Raw genomic sequence first — 25,329 nt, 5'->3', positions numbered from 1 at the left:
ATTCAAAATATACAATATTAACACGCTTTTCCTGTACATTCCACCTCTGCAGCAACATAATGCATAAACTCTGTTTCACAATAACACTTTCCACCTTTACATCTCTATAATCCTTCTTTATAGATTTATAACATTTATATATATTTCTTTCTTCTTTTGTTTGACTTGAGACAGCTCTTTCCACAAAGATCAAGGAGGGGAGCGAAGGAGCGAAGACCAAAAAAACCAAAACAAAAAGGAGGATCCAGAGGGGAGGAAACGTAGGCGGAGGGATGCTGGGGGACAAGATCGGTGGTCAGAATGTGACATTGTGGTCATCAGGGGTGAGACAGAGCGGGGTGTCAGACCGGGGAAGGTTGCAGGGGCATGGCAGCGGAGATCCCAGCATCACCACCCATCCACTCTTCAAAAACGTTCAGCAGTCACCAACCAAGCTGAGGGCTAGTGAAGCTCCTCCTCACTCTGTGTTCATTTGTTTTCACTGTAGGGTCTTAGAAGGTTTAAAAAAAAATAATGAAATAAAGAAAATAACAAAGAAATAACAAAAAGGCATTTCGGGCAACTGTGAATAATAATTCTTCCCAAAGCTTCACGGATGTTTTTATACATTAATAAATTTGCCTGCTGCTGCTGACTGTGTTGCCAATTTACATCCAACTCAGCTCACAAAGGCTAAGTGTGCTATTTTCAACGCACATGCATTTATAAACCAGGCTTACGTAATGTTTGCCTGGGCGAATAAAATGAATAGCCACTACATGTTTGTGTAAATGTGTCCGATTAACAATTAAGAGTGGGTGAAAGCCTACGCCAAAGTGCAAATCAAGACATTCAAGGCTCTAACTTGAGTGTTCTTGAGGTAGGCCAAAAGGCTTGTGTAATTTTTTTTTCTCTTTTCTTGTTGTTGTTATTTCTAACTGCATAGTGCATCACTAAAATGGTGCCAAATCAGATTGAAATTGTATTGCAAACAAGTGATGAGTGAACACCAGTTTTGAAACTGTTCAAAGTTGAGGTTAGGTGCTGCTGAAAACCCATCTCTGTCATAGGGCCTGCAGACTAATAAGGATCCAAGTGCCCTTCAGACTGGCCTTCCACTGGGCAGGTGTGAGTGAAGGCCAGAGGCCTGTGGAAACCCAAGAGGTGAGATAACAGAGCTGAACACGAAGGACAAGTGGCTCCCTTGGCCACGTGGCATTAATGTCCACCGAACTGCCTTGCTCTGGCACAATGTGTTTCATTACACCACAGTATTGTTGGCATGAGTAGCTATAACGACAAATCCAACTCTGCACCTTTACCTTTGGCAGCTGGGCTCACGGTCCTCAAGAAACCCGCATGGCACTCGCACCAGAACGTACGCAGCTTTGTTTTCCATGAAAATGATCTCGCTGAAACTTCTCACGTCAAGTCAGCTTGATTAGCTTTGGAGCTGGAATTAATACTGTCACCACAACTGTCCCCCTGCACTGCAGCTAAACAGTCAGCAACACCCACACCTATTCACTTGCAACGACCTTCGCTCTCTTTCTCGGTCCATTTACTTCCTCAGCTGCGTCAAGCGTCGCTTGAAACAGTCCTTCTGTTCTCTAGTCTTCCCCCAACTACACATAAATAATCTAATTTAACTTTTCATCAGTTTAAATCTGGTTTGAAGGACAAGCTCAGCACCTTTGTGCACAATCGGTCCCACTTGGGTTTAAAACAGAAAGATGGCAAACAAACTACTCTCAATAGAAAATTAACACACTAGTTTGGGATTGTGGCAACAGAGACTAATACGGCAGTAACAAACACACACAGCAGTGTATGCTGCAGTAAAAAAAACAAAAAACAACAAGAAAACTACTATTGCACTACTGTAAATGGCCCTCGGGTATCTTATTAGTCTCAAGTCTTCTGGGTTTCCACAGACTGCTGCTAGCAGTACACTGATGTAGAGCAGTGGTGACAGGAGAGCGGCTGGGCTCAGGTAAACCCAGCCTCAGTACTGTGCAGTGCGAGATGTACTGTGGTATGTGCGTGATGTGTGTCTGTGTACAGTTATCTCGGAGCGAGATATTAGCTTTAAGACAATTTGTGTGTGCGTGTGTATTTTAGGTGTATGACAGGTGGGATCCATTGGAGATCTGAGAGGTGATGCTGGCGCTCCTGCTCATGCCCTGTTCACTCCTCCCCCCTGATGACGTCCTCCTCATAGCCTGCGGGCTGTTCCTCACCCCTCCTGCACCTCCTTGGCTACCCCTCTGACTACCCCCACCAGGGTGGTGGAGGCTCCAGGGTGGTGGGCCCCCAGCCAGCATGGGGTGACCCCAGGACTGCTGTGAGCTGGAGCCCCCCTGGTGATGACTATGGTGACTGCTTCCTCCACCTCCTCCCGGCCAGTGGCCTCCCCCCTGAGCCCCCTGGCCTCCTCCTCCTCCCCAGCCTCCCTGAGAATCGGGAGCCAGGTTAGTGAGCACCATGTTGCTGAAGCCCAGTCGCATGGACTCCGAGTCAAAAGCCTCAATCTCTCGGGCCTGGCGCTCCAGCAGTGAGCGGATTCGCTCCAGACGCTCGTTTTGCAGGGAAAGCATTTCCTCCTCGATCTGGGGACATAAACACAATTTGACACCGGAGAAAAAAACAGGCAACTACATTGTTTGCATTACTGGCCAAACGTATGAACAATCCCAGCGTACTAAAGATAAAACAAACTGTATGTGCAACACCTACAGAGAATTGGTGCATATAAATGCAGAGGTAAACTAGTGATATGAAAAGAGCACTGCAGTCCTGTCACTTCCCAACATGCACTCAGCCACATCCCGACATTAGACAAAGGCCATTCTTACTTTCTGCTCCAGCAGAGCCCGCCGCAGAGACACCCTCTGCTCCAGCTCCCTTCTCTCCTTGTCGTGCTGTGCGTCTGTCTGCATCTTGATTTTGCTCTGGTAAGCATTGAGCAGCTCAAGCTCCTGCTGCAACTGCATCCTCAGCACCTGACACTCCGCCTCCTGAGCTTCATCCAACCGCAGCTAAGGGAGGGAGCAAAGAAACAGACCTACATAAACGGGTTCTTCTGTGGCTGTTATGCATTAAGAAAATATTAAAGATGCCCTTCACAAATATATTAAACAAATTAGCTTTGAATAATCTATAGCTACATGCTCACTATGTTGCTCAGAAATGACTTATGTTTGATAAATGTTGCAGATCTTCCTTTATGAAACTTACAGCCTGTGTGGAGAGCATTTCATTGATGGAGTGGTCATACTGCTCGGCGAGGATGGCCAGCTTCCTAGTCTGCTCCTCCTTCAGCCTCTTTAGGACAGCCTTGTGGTCGGACTTGGGTGTTGTCTCGAGCAGATGGTTCCTGAGGGCCTTGTACTGCCGAGTCTGCGTTTTGCAGGTCTCCTGAAACTGCTTCTTAATCTGAAGCTCCTTAGACTAAAGGGGAAAAATAAAAGTTGAATGAGATGGGATTAATTCCAGTTAAGTGTTGGTAGTAAATGATTTGTTAAAGGAAAAAGAAACAGTCCCCATCTTTCTGTGTACCTTCAGGCTTTTGGGCTGCTGCCGGACCTCCATGACATGCTTGCGCCTCAGCTCCCTCTCCCTCCTCTTATTGTACTCCAGCTGGTTAGTGAGCTCTGTCTGGTGCTGGGTGCGTATCAGCTCTGCCCGGGCCTTCTGGATTGTCGCCAGATGCCTGAACTCCAGCTCCTGCATGGACTCGTGATGCCTCAGCAGCATTGCATGCTCCAGATCCTTCTGCGTTTGACGTTTGTTCAGCTCCTAAACAAACAAACAAAAACTCAAATACGTATCATAAAACTGTGATATAAAGTGAGACTGTGCTGCTGGGTATCTGTTTCTCCTGTTTCTCTCCACACCTCTCTGGCCAGGTCCTGCTCCACATTGTGTCTGGCGATGAGGATCCTGCGTTTGAACCGCCTACACTCCAGCTCCAGATACTGCCTCTGTCTCCTCAGCAGGTTAGCCTCCTCCTCAGCCTGGAAATAAACATATTATGGTTTTGTAATAAATAACCATAGAACTCATACTGCCAAAAAAAATAAATAAATAAAAAATCAAAGAGACTCGGCAAATAAAGCTTTGTGGGGCAGGCGAGTAACAGTGCACATTGATGACCAAATTTAGGTAAAAATCTCACTTGTTCTTTGAAGGGTACATATTGAGTGATCCTCACCTGGAAGTGTTGGATGTTCTCTTTCTGCTTGGACAGCCACTCCTGCTTCTCTTTTTTTGGTGTTGACTGGTTCTCACTCAGCTCCTGCCACACAGGTGCAGGGATTCAGTTTGACACAAAAGCGTTTGAAGCCCTGCATTCCTTAACCTGCGCCGGTCAAAATTCACATCTCACAAATAACTATTTAAACCCACCTTCAAGCAAAAATAAATGAAGCGTGTTCCCGGTCTTTGTCTTGGATGATAATAAATTAAAAATATTTGAGTTCTCGACTGAAGTAAAATGTGTTTTTGTTTTTACCCTGCTAGCAAAATGGGAAATGGGGGTGAGATCCACTGTACTTTACACATGGACTTTAGGCTGGAAAATTACAAAATAATTCTCAATTTTCAGGAACCATTTGAATTTCCTCTCTTGGCTTAAATGGTGGAGGAGTCATAGTAATGTGAAGCGCACATGGTAAAATCTAGGCAGAGCTGATTTTTCTGTCTGTGTTCAGACAGCAGTACCTTGTGAATGCTTTATGAGATACGGCAGCAATCTCCTCGTAAAGCTCGTCTTCTCTTCTTTTCAAACCCATTACAATTATGTCTCTTGCACAAACGGAGTTACAGTCATTTAAAAAGCACTTGTAAATTAGTAGATGGTGAGCTAATAACTCAATAAAACTGAGACAAAGATTGAGTGAAAAAGCAGCCAATGTCCAAAGAAAAACTGAAAATCTGCAGAACTACTGAGTCAGACCACATTGATAAATTACAAGTCTGGCTCAGTGGAAGCAAAATATAAAGAAATGATGGGTGACTCAGGACTTTTGTGCAGTACTGGATATTATAAATTTACTAATTATTATTTATATTAAATTATAATTTAATTATAATTATCTTTATTTAGTCTGATAAACAGGCTGCATTTATTATCTGCTGAGGCGGATGTGCGTTACCTCTTTGAGCTGCTCCTTGCGTAGTTTATACTCCCGCTTTTGCGACTCCAAGAAGCTGCTGAGCTCCTTCTTCTGCTGAACCTGGATGTGCTGCTGGAACTTCTTCTCATCGTTGGCAAACGTCTTCAGCTAAATCGAACATGAATGTAGTTTAATATCATAATGTGAGAGCATTTCGCTGTTGTCTCTACAGACTATTAACTGTGTTTTTCCTCTGAATTAATATTTTAGTTTTGTTTGTCTACATACGTCTTTTTCCAGGGCCGCTTGATGTTTTTTAAGCAGCTTCTCCATCTCCTGGGTGAAGTTGTTCCTCTGACTCTCCAGCTCTTTGTCCAGCCTCAGCCTGTGCTCATCCATTTCCCCTTTCAGCTTGTTCTCCAGGGCCATTAGGTGCTTCTGATGTTGCCGCCTCATGCGTTTGTATCCTGACATCTGCTCCCTCAGCTCCGAGTCCTGCTCGTGTTCTTGCATCTCACGTGTCACCTACAATATGACGATGAAGAAGAATTATCAGAACGTTGTTGTTACACTAGGACATTCCACTTATCTGATTAGACACTTGTGCTTGTGAGTGGTAAATAAATCTACTCGCAAGTCTCCACCAAGGAATTTTAAACATTTGCTAAACATAACACATAATATTTCAGTCCTTTTGTCAAATCAAAGGAAGGTTTAGTAAGCAAATGTGTTCTTACAAGTGATGCTGTGCGTATAGTGGCAAAGTGCTCTCTGTTGCGGTAGTGCTTCCTCGGGGCCTGAGCTGGTGTTGGCTGGGGCTCAGTGGGCTCACTGGTGGCCGCTTGTTCCAAAGAGAGACTCTCTTCTTCCTCCTGGAGGGGGGTAAGACAACAGAATAATTGAGAAGATACACTACACAGTGTAACCGTGGACAGAGCACATTCAAGACACTTGGAGCATTGACATGTATGCATGGACTGAGAGAGTGAAGTGATGTAACTTGAGCCCAAGCTCCCAGCGAAGCCATGTGAGGCTTTATTATAAACTGAGATCAGAAGAATCCACCTTTAAATTGTTAGCATGTGTCCGAGTCGTTTCACCTACCGGTTTGAGGTGTATGACTGAGCTGTTGGACATGACTGTGTGATCTCCTTCCATTAGGTCCAGCTCACTGCGGCTGTCCTGGGCTGCTTCATTCAGGCTGTTGACAGAGCTGCTCTGGGAGCTAGCGCTGATAGACATGCTGGGGATGGACTGATTACTGCCAACGCTGTTCACCGTTCCTGTCCGACCTCCACCAGGCTCCAGGTCCTGAAGACAAAGCCGAAAGAGTGGCGCAGAGAAAGACGGCGTGCGAGGGAACAAGAGGAAGAACGAAAGACACAGGAGACGCAGACAGACATGCATACAAACAAGGCATTTAGAGTTACTGAGGAAAGCCCTTTTAAAGTGGCAAATTCATTTGTGTGCCCACATGAAGCCTGTTCTTGTCGCTCAAGTTTGGATGGTAGCCAGCAAACGTTCACACACCTCGTCTGCATCCTGGGCTTCTGAAGTGGGCCCATTGTGGGCCTCCTGAAGGAGGATCTTCTTCATCTTTCGGTACTGCAGGTTATCCAGTTCTCGTACGGCATCCTTGGTTCTCTGAATGAGGTCCATCAGCACAGAGTCTGGACGCTCACGTTGCAGAAACTCGTGCTGTGGGGCGGTGAAAGGAAAGTTACTTGCATGTCCATTTTTAACTGGTAGGTTTCTAAGTAACGTGACAGGAGACGGGGAAATAACATCAGAGAGCCTTAGTAAAAAAAGGAAAAGAAAAAGAAACAGACTAACAAGACAAGCCTATAAAGAGTCCATAGTGTTACTAGTTATGCAAGTCATTTTTTTGCATTACATTTCAAATATTATGAATGTGATGATGGGATATTCAGTACTGCCAAAAGATATTGAATGCAAGTGATGAGGTCATAGCTCTGGGATTTAATGGGAGGATGACTCACACCAGGCAAGGTTGTCTCATACTATGCCCGATCATTGCTGTCCCTTCTCCCTATGCCCCTAACCTCTATGCTGACCTGCACCGACAAAAGCCTTACAGCCCAGGCCTGGGTATACTGCTTCAGGATCAGCAACTCAAGAGCAACCACACCAGTTAAATTGGGGACAAAGGTGCTCAGGCATTGATTGATTAGTGTCAATCTAAGAGTGATGATCCCATTGGTGTGTGTTTATGCCTGAATATTAATATGTATATTCTTTGTCTGACAATGACACAAATTAATTGTTTTCAAGTCTTTTCTTGACTGATCAAATATACTTACACGTCAGAAGTTCTACTGAAACACAAGTGAAGCTTGGATTTTTACACTGCAGTCTCATAACATTAGATGAAATTTGCAAGTTAGCGTATAATAATAAGTTACAGTATCTGCAAACAAAAGAAACACCTACAACTGCTCTGTCATGGAAACCCATGCAATGAAGCTCCCAGCACACAGTTCCTAAACACTTCAACACTGCACTAATACTACTGACAGACTGTGAATTATCTAGCAGGGAAGTAATTTCACAAATAAAATTGCTGGAACTTAACTTGCATCCTCTGAAAAAAGCAGAGGGCTAGGCGTTTGATTATTATACACCCGTGACAACAACACTGAAAACACCTGAATTCAGAGGTCAAGAGGTGCAGCCTAATACCTTAATACTTTCTAGTTACTAATAACACTAGTTACTAATACTAGTTATTATTAATCTCTGGCTCTCTTCCACAGTGCGTCTTCTGTCTTGTCTCTCTCCCCTCTTGGACATCACATTTTGGGTTGTCTAGACCAAAATACAAAATTTTGCTCTACAGGGGCCTGATATCCACTTACGAGGACGTTATACTGCCACTGTTCTATCAAAATTTAAAACAAATGTCCTAATATGTGGATCTCATTTTTCTCAGAAACAAAAATCAGGTAAAAAATAAATAAATAAAAAAAATCTGGTAATTCTTTGTTTTTACATTCATCAGGTCCCAATCAGCCCAAATAGCAAAAAGAAACTAAGAATGCCACGAAAGAGTTTGGGTCTTAGGAGGTTAAAGGAAGTTTTTCCTTCCCACTGTTGCCAAGTGCTTGCTCATAGGGGGGCGTCTGATTGTTGGGATTCTCTCTGTATTCATTGTAGGGTCTTTACCTTAAAATATAAAGCCCCTTGAGCGGTTGTGGTTTGGCACTAACCCTAAACCCAAGATCCTCAAAAGGAACATGTGTTATATTAGTTAGTCAGAGATAAAAAGTTAACCCTTAATATATAACATTAAAATCCCAGAATGAGTGCCACAATAGTTAAAATGTCAGCGCATAAGCTACTATTACATTTTGACAATGACTCTTCCTACCATGTGCCTGCTTACCAGAAACCCCATGTATAAGGGGAAGAAATGTGCACAAGAGCAGATCATCCAGACGACTGTCTGTGAAGCTATGACAGTTATGACAGCTAAGAATAATACCCAGGTAGATAAAGTCACGGATTTCCTCGTAAGATTAAAAGGCATTTGCTACGCACTTTAAAGATGGGCATACACTGTGCGATTTTTGGCTTATTTTGAGCCGATTTTTCAGTCGTGCAACCGTTTTGGTGATCGGTCTGAGTTTCGGGCTTCATCGTGTGTCGTGCATCGTGTAGTATACGTGGGGTAACGAGAAGCTTTTCTGTTATAACCTTAATTTTATGGACGCACAGTGTGAGCACTCAGATCGCATCACAGCATCGGGCCGTATAGTGTGAGACCCTGCATCATGACCTACGAACTTCTAACCCCTGCGAGTCAATCGTGCCGTTTGAACAGAAGCTGAATAACGCGACTGAAATAAATCGATGGTTAAGTTGGGCTACAAGTCACATACAGGAAAACCACACTAAGCAGCAGCTAAAAACACATTTCAGCTGATCTTGAGATAGGCACAGTTTTAGAAGTTGACATTTAAAACAAAAACAAAAAAACAAAAAGACAATGTGCAGTGTTTTCATACCCTAAGGACAACTTCCATTAGCAACAGAGAGTCTATTAGCAGGCTAAGCGACAGCTGCTCAGTGACTTAACGATGGACACTGAAGTCACATCTCCATAGTAATTACACCAAGCTCTGTGTGCATGTGTGTGTGTCTGTACATGTTTTGGTTGTGTGTGTCTCTGTCAGTTTATCCGGAAACAGAGGATTAAAGAATCAAAATAGAAGCTTATGTGAGGAGAGAACAGAGTGCAAACATCACAGGGAGCTTCATCACCAGAGGGCTCGTCAGTATCACATCTTAGCACAGTGACCCTGCTGCTCTCTGTCTCTGTGTTGCAGTGTACGGTACATCAGCACATGTGCGCACACTTACACCCAACATGTCGTCAGAGTGCGGTCGGTCCTGGGGGATTTTCTGAAGGCAAGAATCGATAAAGTTTCTAAAATCTTCTGACCTGGAACAAAGACGAGGAGAAGAGAGACTGTCAAAAAACAACGACACAGAGAGTGGGCATCAAAAACAAACATCATTATTTCAGCTACAAAACACTAGATATAGATAGAATAACTCTCTGCTGACATCCCCAGCAGACGTCTGAATTTAACTACACAGACAATAAACTGTGTGAGTGCATGTGTGACACCTCACCATTCACTGGACTGCAGCGTGGGGCTCTCATTCTGCGCTATGTGGTATAAGGCACTCATTGCATTCATGTTAAACAAGGGAGGCTTCCTCTCCGCTGGAACAGAACGACATCAGTCAGACACCAATTTAATTACAGGGTGACTGGTGTGAGTAAGTGAAGGGTTAACGCTGCCTTTCACAACTGATGAGAAGTAAAAAATACCCAACTTGTGATCAGTAAACACTACTGATGCAACAAAACATCACAATCACTTTGTCAGGGAGAGCAAATCCTTAATCTTTCATTTCCAGTAAAAGTAACTTTCTCCTGCTGTTACATTTTTATTGATACAATAGAGGTCACGTGGTGCTACACTATTAGCACTAGCACCACACAACAAGTTAAGATAACTGTTGATTCTATATTAGCCCACAGGTGTGAGGTAAATAAAGTTAAGACACATAGAATAAAGCACTGTATGAATGTCTGGTTAAATGTGGGTTGCAGGTTAAAGTGCTTTGAGTGCTCAACAAGACTAGAAAATTAGCTTTATAAATGTCAGTTCAATCATACAAACACACTGTCACTCACCTAATTCTATACAGGTAATCCCTAAGGACCAGACGTCCACCTTTCCATCATACTGGCCTTCATCCATAGCTAGAATCACCTCTGGGGCCATCCTGGATAAATTCAAGGAAAAACATAAATCAGGACAAGGGATCAGACAAAAAGCCACACAATATAAATATAGGGTAAATTAATAGTAAATAAGGCAAGGTCGAAATCCTTATCATATGCTGTTACTGATTACAGTATCAAAGCATTTGACTATATCGGCAGGGTATGAATGTGAAAATATACAATCAGTTCTGGTCAATCGCTGCTTTTAACAGACACCCACTTAAAGAGTCGATAAATTCAGTTTTGGTTTATGCACGCAAAACATACACACACGCACGCTTACACTTTAACTTCATACAGATTTCACTTACCAATATGGCGTTCCCACAAAAGAGTTGGCAGGTGAGGCAATGGAGGCAGAGCCAAAATCTGCCAGTTTGACTTGGCCAGGCTCAGTCAGCAGGATGTTGCCAGCTTTCACATCCCTGAGAGAGAGAGAGAGAGTGTGTGAGAGAGAGAGTGTGTGAGAGAGAGAGTGAGAGTGAGAGAGAGAGAACATCACAGCATGTGGATAAGTGGAGAGATGTAGTGTTTACAGTTGCTTCCTAAGATACTTAAAATATCATAAAATAAAATAAACAGTTGATGGAGGACCTCACTCACCTGTGGATCATATTATGGGAATGAAGGTAGGCCAGCCCCTGCAGAGCACCATGTGTGATGGCAGCAATCTCAACTTCTTGTAAAGGTTTTTTATGAACTGTAGGAAAACAACCAGAACAATGTGAACTCACTCAAATATCCACATGTCATTTAGAAGAGTAAAAACAACTGTTTGCTCCTCACCTTCTAGCAGGTCAGAGGCCGAGCCAAGACAGTACTCCATCACCAGCTGGAAACATGACATCATTTTAAGAATAGCGGTGCTAGGCAGTGTGAGATTATGCATGCCTGTAAACTAGACTCACCCATGCTGTGTGCTCACGGAGGTAACATCCTTTATATTCTATACTGTTGGGGTGCCGGATCCTTTGGAGGAACTTCACCTCCTTTATGATGTCCTGCCATTTCTGTTGGGGAAATAAAGATTTAAATGGCAATCGCTGACTGGCTTAGCGAACCAGAGGTGGCTGTGTCTGCAGCAAAGTTACTGATTCAGTGAAAGTGAATTCCACTTTGCTGGAAGCTCAGAAACAGCACAATGTTCACCTATAACGTTCTTTCTATATTTGGATTTGGACTATTTGGCATCAATGCCTCATGATTTGCTGCATAAATTTGTGTTTTTTTAATCTATTTTCTGGCCGCAATTTTCTCACCTCATTAGACTGTTTGCCACTGTAGGACATCTTTTTAATTGCCACCACCTCGTTTGTGCGCACATCCCGTGCCTGGGAAACGAGAAGGACACTGTTGCTACATGCTGCAATCAGAACATACACTGTAACATTAATTATCTGCATTTGAGATGTTGTTTATCAAGAACTCTTTAAAAGATGGAAGTAACTTTCGAGTCTGAAAAATGAAGCCAGGAGTATATTTAACCTGCATTCTCTATAATGGCCAAAAGGCAGGGACACCTCTGAGGACATTTACATCCAAATAAACACTTTCCTGTGGAGTTTATGGGCTCGGTGTTACACGATTTAACTGATTTTATCACTTTTTAAAGTGTACAGTTTTTTTTTAACCACTCATCTAATCCAAAGTGACTCTGTCTTTTGTTTGTGTCAGAGTAAAGATGCAGTTCCCTTACAAAGTAGACGGCGCCAAAGCTGCCATGGCCAATTTCTCGGAGGTCGGAGAAAAGCTTCTCTGGATCTTCTTTGAAGAAAAGCTCAGCCACCTCCGGATCCTTGAGGCTCCCTGCCCTTACGGAGGAGGGCATCCTGGTTAATGTAGTCCCTTATCACCCACGCAAAGGCGATGGGACTATCTGGCTGCTGAGCTATGGCAAAGCAGCTGAAGATTCATCTGCGGTAATCGATGACCCTAAGGAACCAGTACATGGGCGCCTGCATGGACAAAAAAATGAGACAGAGACAGCGAGATGTGTTAGCAAGGACAAGATGAAACACATTGATCCTGCAGAGGAGGAACAAGAGTTTGACGATACCAGCAAGATGAGTCAAAGACCTTCAAAGAGGAAAGAAGGAAATCTGAGCACAACTTTGACCTAAAAGAAAGCAAAAATGAAATATTTTCTCAAACGCTTGTTTGCTCACAGGGTGACAGGGCCAGAATATAGCTTTATATTTCATGAAAAGAAAAACACAAACGACCGAGTTGGTCAGAAAGGTCACCTCTGAACTATATTATACTTGGTGATTTTGGCCTTCAGCTACTGACACTAATTTAACCGCTGAGTCATCACTAGCACTGCCTCAGCAATTACTGTAGATCTTTAAACTACTGGGATGACTGGACAATACAAATATTCCAACACAAGAATTGATTTCATGTCCACTGCTATGAGCTGGCCTGCAGAAATGAAGGGTGAGCTGCACTGACTGATCAATCCTGGCATAGGGCTAAATATTTTGCATCATCGGACTCACAACTAACACATTTACATATGCAAGATTAATACTGTTTACAAGCCTCATTCAAATTATGTACTGCACGTTAGTATGCTGAGTGAATGTGAATGCTGCGAATGTTTCCCCTCGTTAATCACTTAAGAAGGTATTGTTAAAAAATATAATCAAGTGTTGCTACTAGGGATGCACCGATACCGATATCGGGTATCGGCCTCAATACCAAAAGTCCCCCGATACCGAGGACCGATACCACGGTCTGAGACCTGTCTATGTTTGAGCTGCATGTAAGGGGTTAATCACAGGCGCCGAGTGCCCGCCCCCAGGCCCCAGCTGCAGCTCAGAGAAGGTGAGGCGAGACAAGTCAGCCGTGTGGAACTATTTCAAAGTGAACGAAGACGCAAAAACAAAGGCGGACTGCAAATTGTGCTCAGCGAAATTGTCCAGAGGAGGCTCAAAAGGTAGCGCATCTAACACAAGCAATTTAATCAAGCACCTAAAATCCCAACACGACAACGAGTACAAAGAGTTTACCCACGCTTATTAGCACAGAGGAGCATAGCTGATGCTATAGCAGTGGGACGGAAAATAGTTGGGCATTTTAAGCATTCCGCCTTAGCCTACTCCCGCCTCGAGGACATTCAGGGACAGCTCAACCAGCCAATAAAGAGACTGCAGCAGGACGTACAGACGCGCTGGAACAGCACGTATTACATGCTCCAGTCCCTCATTGAGCAAAAGCGAGTGCTGGGGGTGTCCGAGCACGAACTCCCTGACTATCTCACCGCTCACCAATGGGCTCTTATGGAGACAACTGTTGCCATCCTCGCCCCCTTTGAGGAACTAACTAAAAAAGTTAGCAGCTACAACGCACTAGCCTCTGATGTCATCCCAGCTGTGACTGTGCTAGTAAGACTTCTAAACAGAGAAACAGACGAACAAATTTAAAATTATATTTTGTTTTTTTAGAAGTATTTATTCTGCAATATGTTGCATACAACATGCTTTTCATTTTAAATAAATGTTCTTAATTCCAAACTAGTCCCTTGTTTGTTTTTTGTTAAATTATAGGACTAAAGCTGTTACCTGCAAATTTAAATCATGTTTTTATTAAGTACTCGGCATCGGCATCGGCAAGTACTGAAATGCAAGTACTCGCACTCGTTTCCAAAAAAGTGGTATTGGTGCATCCCTAGTTGCTACCACTCTTTAATAACGAGAATTAAAGTAGGCTTCATGCAAACTTTTTGAAAGTTTGTACAAAAATTCTCTCACCTACATGTTGCCTTGTGAGTTTGGATTATAGGTTTTTTTTCTCTTTTGCTTGAATTTAAAATTCATTATTAAAATCAGAGGCTTTAACTTTTGCTGCTGTGTTTTTGGCAGTTACATAACTACGAGTGGAGATCAACACGCCTGCTGAGACCCTGTTTTCTGATCTTCAATCATGTTCTCACAGAGCAAACTAATTTACCATGTGTGAAATTCTGTTTTAGAGGTCCAGGGTTTACACAAACAAAAATGTTGGTAAATCCAGACGGCCGTGAGTAGTGAAAGGGTGGGGTGGTAAAAATATTTAGTATTTATAATAACAGCAGTATGTACAACCTCAACAACTCTGAATTAAATTCCCCAACATCTGTCCTGTTGAAAAAGCTATCCAGCTGACTGTTAAAAAAAAGAAAAGAAAGAAAAATAATGGGGAAACAGAGTCCTCAAAGACAATAAATATTTTGGACAGAATAAAATACAAACTGTTAATATAAACATGCTTAAGTAAGAAAAACAGAGGTCCAGTCTTATTCTATTGAATTCTAGTGAATAGAGATTCAGATTTTTCTAATTCTGCCATAATGAAAAAAAGCAAATAAGCTTAAAGCTTTGCTGTTAAGCAAACTTTTAAGCTTCATTAACAATACACAGGGGTCAATTTAACTACACACGAAACATTTAATATACAGGTATTGACATTTTGCATACATGTGACCACTATCCATGGGACATTAACTTCTAAGCCAGCAGAAGTAGTTGAAATTTGATAGCAGTTGCTGGAAAAATAAGTGCTCAAGCCCCATTCACACCTGTCAGTGACTGCTTGGCAACCACCTGTCGCTACCAAAAAGAATGCATTTTCCAACCAGTTGGCAAAAACCTCCTTGTGATTGCTTTGGTTGCTACCATGTTGTGAGATTGCCTGTAGATTGTATCAATGTGACAGACTTGTCTACAAATACTGGCCAGCCGCTCTGCTCTCCGTTTGGGAGTGTGGGACACAACCCGGGAATGGCGAAGGTTTGCCTTCAAAAGTAAAAGTTGCACCTTTTGCAACATGTTGACTACAGCACTAAGGCACAACTTTTATTCTGAAGCTAAACCTTCTCTATTTCTCATTTGGCTGGTAGTTAGGGAGTATTTGAAGACAAATATGGAAAGGTATTTTTGGTGCAGCACCTTCTTTGCAATCAATTTCACCGAGCGACAGCCAACAAACTCCAGAAACCACTTGCCAACCAGTTGTGGAATTAACATTGTTCCATAGCAACCAGTGATTATATCACATGCAATATGGTAGACAACTCTTAAGCACATACTTGACATCATGCATGGAACCTCAACAGCAAGGTTTTACTTGGTGTGAGATGCTAATGTGAACTTGTGTGAATTTCCCAAAATACACATGACATCCAGTCTCATGTTGGTCAAAGGGCCAACAGGAGTGCTGGACTGCCAAAGAAAAGCGAAACTATGCATTAGTGTTCCAATGAAAGGCAGTGCATAACATCTTCATGTCATGTGTTGCCAATCAAGCTCATCAACATTTTTCAGTAACTATATGTAGCATGTACACAAAAACATCTACATGTGGCAGTTTTACCGCATTAAAAAAAGCAGATGGCACGGCCATGTTAACTTTAAAGTTAACGCTTAGAGATGTGATTACACATGTACCGTGTACTCTGAGATTTTGGGGATTTCGTGCGTGAAAGTAGAAAACCTTCAAACCAGTGTTGCTGACAAATTAAGAAAAATATCAGCTCTAACCTAAAAGCTCGTCGCAAAGTCAGAACGATATACTGACAAAGCATTCGGAGCAGCAGCAACAACCAAAAATGTTAACAACAGTCTGCTGTCAAAGTTTTCTGTAACTTTTCCTAAACCACAATGATTTTTTCTAGCAGACATGTGACTACGCTTCCTCATAAATGCACCACACTGATCTCACAGATTGCTACAATGCACGGCTACAACATTACATGCTAACAAGCCTTTTATTTCTATTTAACGTAAGCAATATTAACAAAGTCATTGATATATATTTAATTATATATTTAAAACGGACTAGAATGAAACCATTTTAGTCATTACATTAAAAAATATATAGAAAAATAAAACATAAAAAACATACAACAAAAACCCAAATAAATAATCTACTCTTAGGTTTTTTTTTTAATCAAAATAAATAAATTATTATTAAACTTATTAGATGCATAACAATAACATATTTTGGCAAACTATACTTATAGAAGTGATACTTGGCGGCACTTTCTATAGGTGAGTATATTTGGTAGTGTTGAATGGCAGCTTTGAAACAAACTTTATTCTCTCAACAGTTTAAAAACAAACAAACAACAAACACCTATTAGCTTAATCTTTACCTCACCTGTTTTCTTACATCTGTGCGTGACGGAGCTGCTTGAGCCCCATACTCAATAAATGCCAAACACAGAAGTATTGTGACCAGAAATGAACACAGATGCCTCATTTTGCTGAACCTCTGCACTCTTTTTTTGATCCCCCATCTGTCTTTACTGTACTGATGAAAGCAGCCATAGAGCCCCTCACAGCTGTTAATGTTCGGTGATAGTACTTACTACCCTGCATTACTCAGCAGACCCTTTAGGCATCACTCACACAGCCCTAGAGATCTGTTGAAACCAACTGGCAGCAACTGGTGACAAGGGAAAAGTATGGTTTCTGGAACCGGATGGTCAGTGGTTGCTGAAGGTTGTTGGCATTCGCTAGCATGAAATTGATGACAGAGAGGTATACGGTCCTGTACTGAAAATTGCTTTACATTGCTCTGGTCACTAGCAAGTTGCTGTGGTCATCAGTAATTTATATGGAAGATGCCATCTTGTTTGGAAACATTTGGAAACTATTCACCGAGCAATAGTGTGAAAGGTGAGATACAAAATGGAAAAGATCATCCTTCAAAGTAAAATTTCTTGGTTCTTATTGGTAAGGCACAACTTTAACTTTGAAGGCAAACATTTTCTGTTTCTGGTTTGTGTTGTGCCTTTTAGTCTCACTCCCACCTGGCGAGTATTTTCCAAGTGTTTGCAGACATGTCACCCTTTTTTCAAGTGCACCTAGAATATATGGTGTTTGCAGACATGTTGGTATCTTCCATGTAAACTACAGAGGACCACAGCAAAGCAATCACGAATCAATAACTCAATAACCAACCAGGGAATACATATTACAAATTAATACACAACAACTGGCATCTAGACCTGTGTGATTAAGGCTTTAGTGGTGTTATTTGGTAAATTTGTAGTTACTAGTTTTCCAAACTATATACATTCTAATCACTTAAATTTTCCATGTTAAATATAATTCAGTGTAAATGACTTATATATTTTTTAACCGCATTAGAACTGTACCTGATAAGTATGGCCAATTAATGCAATCACTGTCTCAGTGGAACCTTTAAAGCTACAACTTTTGACTATTCACCGTCATGGTGGTATTTAGAAAATGTGTGCCATCCAGGAAGTTAAAACTGGTACATCTGGTATACCGTCTAGCAGTTAGAAAGGTAACCGAAAGGCAATACAAAGGTAACTACATAATTTCTCAATAGTGTTTTGCAGTGGTCATTTATTACAATGGTAATTTTTTCCCTCTCATGCTAGATGCTTTTCTATTCACATAATTATTACACTTTAAAATGTAAAAGATGCAGGTTTTCTGTTAGTGTAATGAAGCATAACTTAAAAAAACAGCAGTTAAAATGGTTAATTGCAATTAGGGCTGGGCCATACCGTTCACGGTAATACCGATATAATGTTGGGCAAAGATAAGAAAATGAAATATCGCGATAGAATATGGGTAAACCTGCTTTGTATTTTTGTATTTCATTGTGGAAAATAATAAATATATTAAACACTAGAATATGGGTGAAACGCACATGCGCAGTGCCTTTGTTTTCATACGCACATGGCGGAAAAAGCATGGCGGCGACGGAGAATGACAATGACGAAAGCGGATCGTTGAATGAAACTGATGAACCAGAATTGGTTTGTAAAAATGCTGCAACTTCAGTGGTGTGGAACTGGTTTAGCTTTTGTCTGTCAGATACACAACAAAGCACTATTTTTGGTAGCGCATGCTAGCGGGCCGTCATTATTACCGTGTTTTTTGGAAAATATGGCACACTTAAAATCAATCCTTTGATTTTTCTGAAAATCGACAGTGCCCCTTATAATCCCGTGTGCCTTATGTATGAATTCTGGCTGTGTTTACTGACCTTGAAACGATTTTATGTCGTGCACGGCGCTCGAAAATCTGTTAAATGTTTTAGTACGACTTTGCTAAGCTACGAACCCGCACTGCTTGATGGATTGTCGGAGCATTACGGCTATCGTAGGCAGGAGCCTATATATGTATATATTTTAGCATTATAGGGGAAATACAGAAACAAAAGGAGCAAAGATTAATTCTAATTTAAATAACACTACAGAGAAGAGCGAATCAAGCACTGAACGCTGTCACATGACTAAATCTGGAAAAATCTGAGCTGCATTGCTAGATGTGTGTAAGCACATGCGATTATTAAGAGGAGAAGTGCTGGACACTGTTCTGCTTTACTGCTTGAGAAAATTGATTCTCTCTTGAAGAGTTATGCGAATTGATTTCTTCTGCACTGTAAAAATCACCATGATGCCTAATGAAGACGCAAGCAATACACAAACCTAAGTAGCAATGGGTGTGATTGAGAAGCGGGGGGAGAGACAGAGAGCGAGAGAGAAATGGAGAAGGATAATAAATAATCAAATAAGTTATTGATTCCATAGTGAATTTCTCTCAGCTCCACAGGATTAGCTACAGAGGAGCAATGCTGTGGTGGACGGCTCACCAACAGCAGAGAAAAATATGTACAGGATGTTCCAAAGAATTTTAATAAAAGCCAATTGAAACCCATCCTAAAACATCCATTACTACAACATAACACATTTTAATTACTGTTATTAATTAGACTCCAATTAACCTTTTTTATTCTTGAAAGTGGATGATTCATAGTCTTATTTGGCAAGCTGCAATTATACCAATAATGGCTTTTAATACAAAATGTAATACCAGATTAAGTATGAAGGTTAACATTGCTCCACATGTTCTGCCAGCCACCACATTAAACATACTGTTGGAGCGATTACTCTTCCTTAGTTCCGCAACACATCCATGTTACACCCACATGCTTGTGTTTAGTTATTTTTGGGCGATCACACCCCCTCACTGCCTACTGTACTTGACTGGAGTTATTAACCAGAATACCTATGATCACCTATGGATATGCTTCCCCCCCTCAACAGAACTGCGGGAATTTAATAGTTTCGTTATGTTTGTTATATATACACACACATATTCATACAAATGGTGCCTAGAAGATGCTTTATGCTGTACTGTTAAATAATTCAAAATAGGAATGCACTTAGTTGATACATCTCATGATGTGATCATGTATCAGCCTGATGTAACTGGTCCTAGTGAACTACTCCTTATTCATTTCTTAGAACATTCTCAAAACACACGCTTAATTAACACACAATAATTAAAATCTTCTCAAGCCCAAAAGAGAAGCATGATTGTAGTTACAGCTCATAAACGACCCCAGTCAGGCCCAGTGAGGTACTAATTTTAAAAATGAAAAATTAAACCTGTCATGTGTAACTCATCTGTGCTTGAACCAGTCAATAAACTGAGTTTATGCTTTGTTAATTACTCAGCCGCCCCATTAAGAAGAAAAACAATAACAACAGCACTGCAACATCATATAACTGTTTGTTCAGAGAAAATGTTAATTTAATGAACTGCATGTGATGTTATTAAAATGGCTTACACACAACATTTGTATCCCTCTGGGATGGAGGGTGGGGTGTCCAAGCTCCTGCCTCCCAGACCGATTACAGATTGTGGCTTGCACTGAGTGGAAGAAGTGAACGCTCTCTAGCTAAGCTACCTAATGTCAACAACACATCTCAATTTCTCGTGCCATCGCAAAGCTGGTGATGGAGAGGAGAGACGCACTGACCAAACGCTAAGAAGACTGAACCATCCAGTTTCTATCACAAAGCTCTATTTACACCCCTCCAGTTGCGACAAGTGTCAGGAGCGTCAACGACATGCCACAGTTACTCTGAACAAGAGAAGGGAAAACAAATGCATTTAAAATGGCCCCTTTAAAAGCAAATACGGGCATCCACGCACCAAAATGCTTATACGTCTCAGTGGATGTGGTTCGTCAAAACGGATGGGCTGCTTGGTCTAAGGACATTTTGGATTTGAGAATATGCATGAGTTCTGATAACATTAGATTACTACCTAATCTACAGGTCACATCTTAAATTCATCTGATTCCTGATCCATTTACTGTGCTGAAATAAAAGCAGATCTCAATGGGTTATCAACAACAGAACAGGTGAATTTTGGAGTCTGAAAAAGCAACCAGAGCAGGAAAAATGGGCTTGCGTGTGACTCAAAAGGTGTACAAAAGCTCAACTGCTAGAAGTTTAATGTCATTGCAGTGCATTGCACAACTGTCAGAAAAACATGCTAGCCCTAATATGAAGAGCTGATAAGCTTTAAGGCATACACTTCCATAGATTACACAATTTGGCACCATTTCCTTATACAAACTACTTCTTCATTCACATCCCTTACTTAAAATATGGTCAAATAGACTCTTTAAACCTTCAGTTAATTGTAATCAAAATAATTAGCAAAATCTGAGAGTGAACTTAAAGATTATGATTGATTAGGATGCACAATGTCAATCTTGAGACATTTTTGTCTCATTTTAAAGTTTGTATCCTCAGTTGATCACCTGAAAACAATAAAATAAATGTGCCTCCCTACCCCCGACTTCTTGCTCTCACTCTGACTCATCAAATATGTTGTTGGTCTCCAAGTGTTAAGCAACCACCTTCAATTGCAGACGTCTCCCCTTATTTCTCCTTATTGTGGGGAAAAAAATCTCATTAAAAGATGAGTCTTATTATCTGTGTCACTGACCACCGCTGATGTCAAAAGATTTTTAAAACACACCCATGATGCACACAGATGTAATATATATATTTTAAAAAGGTATAGGTGCTACGGTTTACATCTCCAGCATCTCCACGATCATATCATTTTTCCCCTCTCTACCATACTACTGAATGTTGAACAACACAAACGGAACCTGAGGATCACTATCATGTGAGTAGCCCTCACTTATACCAGCTAAAAAAAGATTAAATACAATAATAAGGCACTGTACAATCAATAAGCTAAGTAAGGTTCATGGTATTACATGTGAAAGCGTATTATATATTATTCACTACAATAAGGCAAGACTACTACTGGCTGCCTTTGATCTCAACTTGAGCAACCACTGCAGGCTTTGCTCTGGTGTCTAATCCAGTTTTCCTGAGGGTGCTTAAATCCATTATGCAGTTTGCTCATATTCAACATCACCCTGATAGAACACTGGCAGGCAAGAAAACAACTTTTTAAGGGCTTCTCCAGCAATCAAGACACTGTGCACCACTCAGTGGTTTGTAGCTTGACAGTGTGAACGCACTGTTGTTCTGACAGTCATGCAGACATGTAAATGAACAACTGGCAGGTGATCAGATGAGACCAAGTTATAATGAACCTGGAAAGCAGACAGACAGGCAGCCTGCCAGAAAAATTGGTGATCAGTGAGTAGCAGAGAAAGTCCTGCTACATTGCACACAAACATCTAGAGAAGGCATGTCAGCCACCAAGCCTGGGACATTTGAGAAATCACCCCAAACGAAGCGCAACGCCTTGGATGCATGATGAACTTGGTGCCACAACTCTGGCGTTACTGAACCACATTCAGTGCCGTGTTGCCTCCGTGTGCGGCTGGTCCTCTGTGCAATGTATAAGTTAGGCGACAAAGACGCAGATAAGCCAGGCAGAAGGGAAGCTTGCCGAGTAATATTCACTGTTACGCAATATCAACACTGAAAACTGAAGAATGCGATTCACGTCAATGCACTAAAAAAAAAAAAAAAAAAAAAAACACCAGCCGCCGACCGACGTGAGCGCTACCCGTTCTCGCACACGGCAACGATGATTTGTCAGACTCTGCTGGCCAACGCCGCTTGTAAACACAAAGCCACTGAAAGCAACTTACGTGCGACATACATAGGATGAGCCTGGACCAATGTCACCTACCGCCACACTGCATAGCTTTTCAGACAGTACGATGTCCCTTAGAGGTAAACAAACTTGCCAAGCAGACACCCTCCTCTCCTCAGAGGCGAGTTTCACTCAGTGTTGCCGTACAGCCACAGTGGACAAAAACAAAACGAGGGAGTGGCACTGCTTTCAACCATAGTTGCATAAAGCGGATTAGCATGCTAAAGCAGCTAGCTAACGCTGCTTAGGTAAAGCAATCTGTGCCCATCCTTTTACTACCATGATAACAACTCTCGATTTAGCTCCCCAGCATTTCCCCTTGTACATTTGGATCAATTAGAGACATGTCACGTCGCCATTAAAAACATACTGTCTTCATACTAACAATGGGTAACTCAACTTGCCCAATAAGCGGACTAAAAAAAATCTGTTGATGTGACACACTGTAGAAGTTGTGACAGCAACTTTTGGTTAGCTGGAAAATAGCATCCTATTTGGCTGGCTAACTCGTATGCTAAGATATATTGAAATTAAGCTCCGTTGCAGTATATAGCGTTGGGAGAACAAATCAACACACACAGAGTAAACGTTAGCAGAACGCTAAAGTTGGTTATCAACTCACCTTGTCAAGAAAAGAAAAATGAATCCAAACAGGTTGAGATGAAGTGGGGGTATGAACGGCTGCTTAATCCGGTTACTCGGAAACAGAGCAGGGCAAGGTGTCTGTGGCTAAATCACGGGCAGGCAAAGCAATCCGGGCAAATCAGAGTGCGGAATTCGCTAGCCGATAAGTTAGCAATGCTAATTCGCTAATCTAACCGCATAATTGCCCTACCCAAATACAGACGGTCATTCTGCCCAGCCCGATTATTCTCCTTAGCAATAACCGATTTTCGTCAGCAAGTAAAATAATAAATATTTATATGAAAGCGAAGCAAAGAGCTGAGCTGGATAACGACTGACTGCCAAGCTTAAACTGTCACAACGAGCTGCAGGGAAGGCAGGCAGGGTACTGGCCAACCAGCTAGCTGCTAACGTTAGGAAGCAGCTAGCAAAGTTTCTTTACGAATAAGCAGTTCCCCAAAAATGGCGGCGGAGAGAATCACCTCCCTTCCACCGTGAAGGAACCGAGGAGCTAATGAAACAAACAGGAGTCGGAGCGGCTCAGGAGCCAGCTTTAACTGAAGCGAGAGTACACGTGTGACAGTTTTGGAGGTGGGGGGGTGGGGGACTCGTCGAGGTTGTCCTGCTGCACCCCGCGGGCTAAATGTTGCCCCCTCTCTCCCTCCCCACAGTTTGCTATGCCATCCAACAACTCCAAACACAGAGGTGTGTGTGGATGGAGAAAGTAATACACATAATGACTGTCAACATTCCCTTCCCCGCGATTTGTTCGGCCTTATGCACTTTCTGACACTGAGCTGTATAGCTGTGTAGCTATATATATAGCAATTGTTTAACATTTGTTTGTCTGTGGACAACAGACCACGTCCGTGGAAAAATGGAAAGAGTAGAGTTTATTTACGAGGACTTAATTCTAGCATACAGCTATGGAGAAATTGTGCATAGTCTATTATAATGACATTATTGTGTAACTACAAGATTCCCCTCCTCCCCAGTTTGTGATCTGTGAGATTTACGGAATACTCCGGGTCGACCTGGAATAAAATACGAAGCAGGTTCGTGCAGATGACAGATGATCAGTCATGCTGTGTTTACATCAGGGGAGCAGCACACGCGTGGGTTTTTGTTTACGCTGCCAAAAAACAAATGGATGTCATTCAGATGTTCCAGCTGTGGCGTATACAAAGCTTTACCAATAATTCAGAGGAAGCTCACACATGCAGCAGTACTCCGTACTGCGTTATAGGATGTATATGCGCTGAGCTTGGCAGCAGAGAGGTTAAAGATGGACATTCCACAACAGGCTGCAGGCTGAGAAGCCAATCAGCTTCCAGAGCAGAACTCGAAGGGCTATGATTGGTTGCTTGGCATCCCTGTTGTCATGATGATGGGAATCAGGTCCTGCCTGTGTGGTCTGTATCCAGGCGCAGAAGTACACTGATACAGATGGATAGGCTGCAGAACTCGCAGCCCATGATGCGCAGATAAATCTATCTATCTATCTATCTATCTATCACCCCCCTCTTCACCCACCACTCAGAGTGTAATGACGCAGTTGGGTTTGTTCAAAGTAGAATTGAACATATTTGAGATGTTTGTTCTTGTGTAGAGATGCACTGAAGAAGCATCTGCCCTCATGTTTCCCAGAGATACATGCACAAACAGATGCTTGTGGTCATTTGGCAGTGACTACCAGGAAGCACCCCCCCCCCCCCCCCCCCGCACTCATTTTTACACCGTTGCTACTTAAAAGTGCAGTAGCTGAATTTCCATTTACACCACAAATTTAAAGTTATACCACATTAAGTCTATAACTATGTAGACTGTCTTCTGGGGGTGTCTAAGGATTATGGACATTACATCTTTTTTCCCCTCCTAGAGATTTCCAATTTATGTTGTTTATAATAACTGATTTACCTGGCTCATCAGTTTGCCAATTTTTTTTTTTTTTAAAGCAAACATTTATCAAGACACCCACAGGTCTTATATACATAACGGCTGTTGTTCCATCACTCCCACCTGTGTAATCTTCAGCTACCACACGAGGGCACACATGTGAAGCTTTTGGTATTCCATAGCCGGCTTTAAATGAGGACAAAGACCCCTAAATACAGACATTCTTCGAATCTCATGTATGAAGAAGAAAATCAATGATCTGCATTTAGTTTGTTCAGTTTCAGGGTCCTGGCATTGTACACATACTGGCAGACTCCAACAATGAAGGCACTGTTAGTCATTGCTAGGAGGATGTTACCTTGTCTGTTCATTACAGGCCAAGAAAAACATATTCTACATCCTGGCATTCTTCATCTGCACGCCAATGAGGTGAAAACAAAGCCTTTAAAACATTTTTAATGACAGATGAAGGGAAAAGTCATTTGAG

General features: G+C 42.0%; 1 protein-coding gene across 2 annotated transcripts; it reads right to left on the bottom strand.

Moving 5' to 3' along the window:
• Nucleotides 1-1,715: 1,715 nt before the first annotated feature.
• LOC102785472 (serine/threonine-protein kinase TAO1) lies at nucleotides 1,716-23,554 on the bottom strand. 2 transcript variants are annotated; one of them, XM_087847355.1, is made up of 21 exons: nucleotides 22,945-23,554; nucleotides 12,113-12,371; nucleotides 11,676-11,747; nucleotides 11,325-11,426; nucleotides 11,203-11,248; nucleotides 11,020-11,116; nucleotides 10,728-10,841; nucleotides 10,324-10,415; nucleotides 9,753-9,846; nucleotides 9,477-9,558; nucleotides 6,627-6,794; nucleotides 6,201-6,407; nucleotides 5,834-5,968; nucleotides 5,385-5,621; nucleotides 5,136-5,264; nucleotides 4,193-4,276; nucleotides 3,876-3,995; nucleotides 3,538-3,777; nucleotides 3,217-3,429; nucleotides 2,835-3,017; nucleotides 1,716-2,588 (listed from the first exon to the last, which is right to left on the bottom strand). In XM_087847355.1, exons 2-21 carry the CDS (start codon nucleotides 12,242-12,244, stop codon nucleotides 2,097-2,099), a joined length of 3,039 nt encoding a protein of 1,012 aa, XP_087703481.1. In that variant the 5' UTR covers nucleotides 12,245-12,371; nucleotides 22,945-23,554; the 3' UTR covers nucleotides 1,716-2,096. The 2 variants fall into 2 exon arrangements, with proteins under 2 accessions (XP_087703481.1, XP_087703482.1); XM_087847356.1 differs by lacking the exon at nucleotides 22,945-23,554 and adding an exon at nucleotides 22,359-22,501.
• Between the last annotated feature and the right edge of the window lie 1,775 nt (nucleotides 23,555-25,329).

This window comes from Neolamprologus brichardi, chromosome 10 (genome assembly GCF_056152115.1).
Source record: "Neolamprologus brichardi isolate AB-2024 chromosome 10, ASM5615211v1, whole genome shotgun sequence".
NCBI classification, from domain to species: domain Eukaryota; kingdom Metazoa; phylum Chordata; class Actinopteri; order Cichliformes; family Cichlidae; genus Neolamprologus; species Neolamprologus brichardi.
Note: the sequence above shows the minus strand (reverse complement) of the source record. Positions and strands in the feature narration are given on the sequence as shown.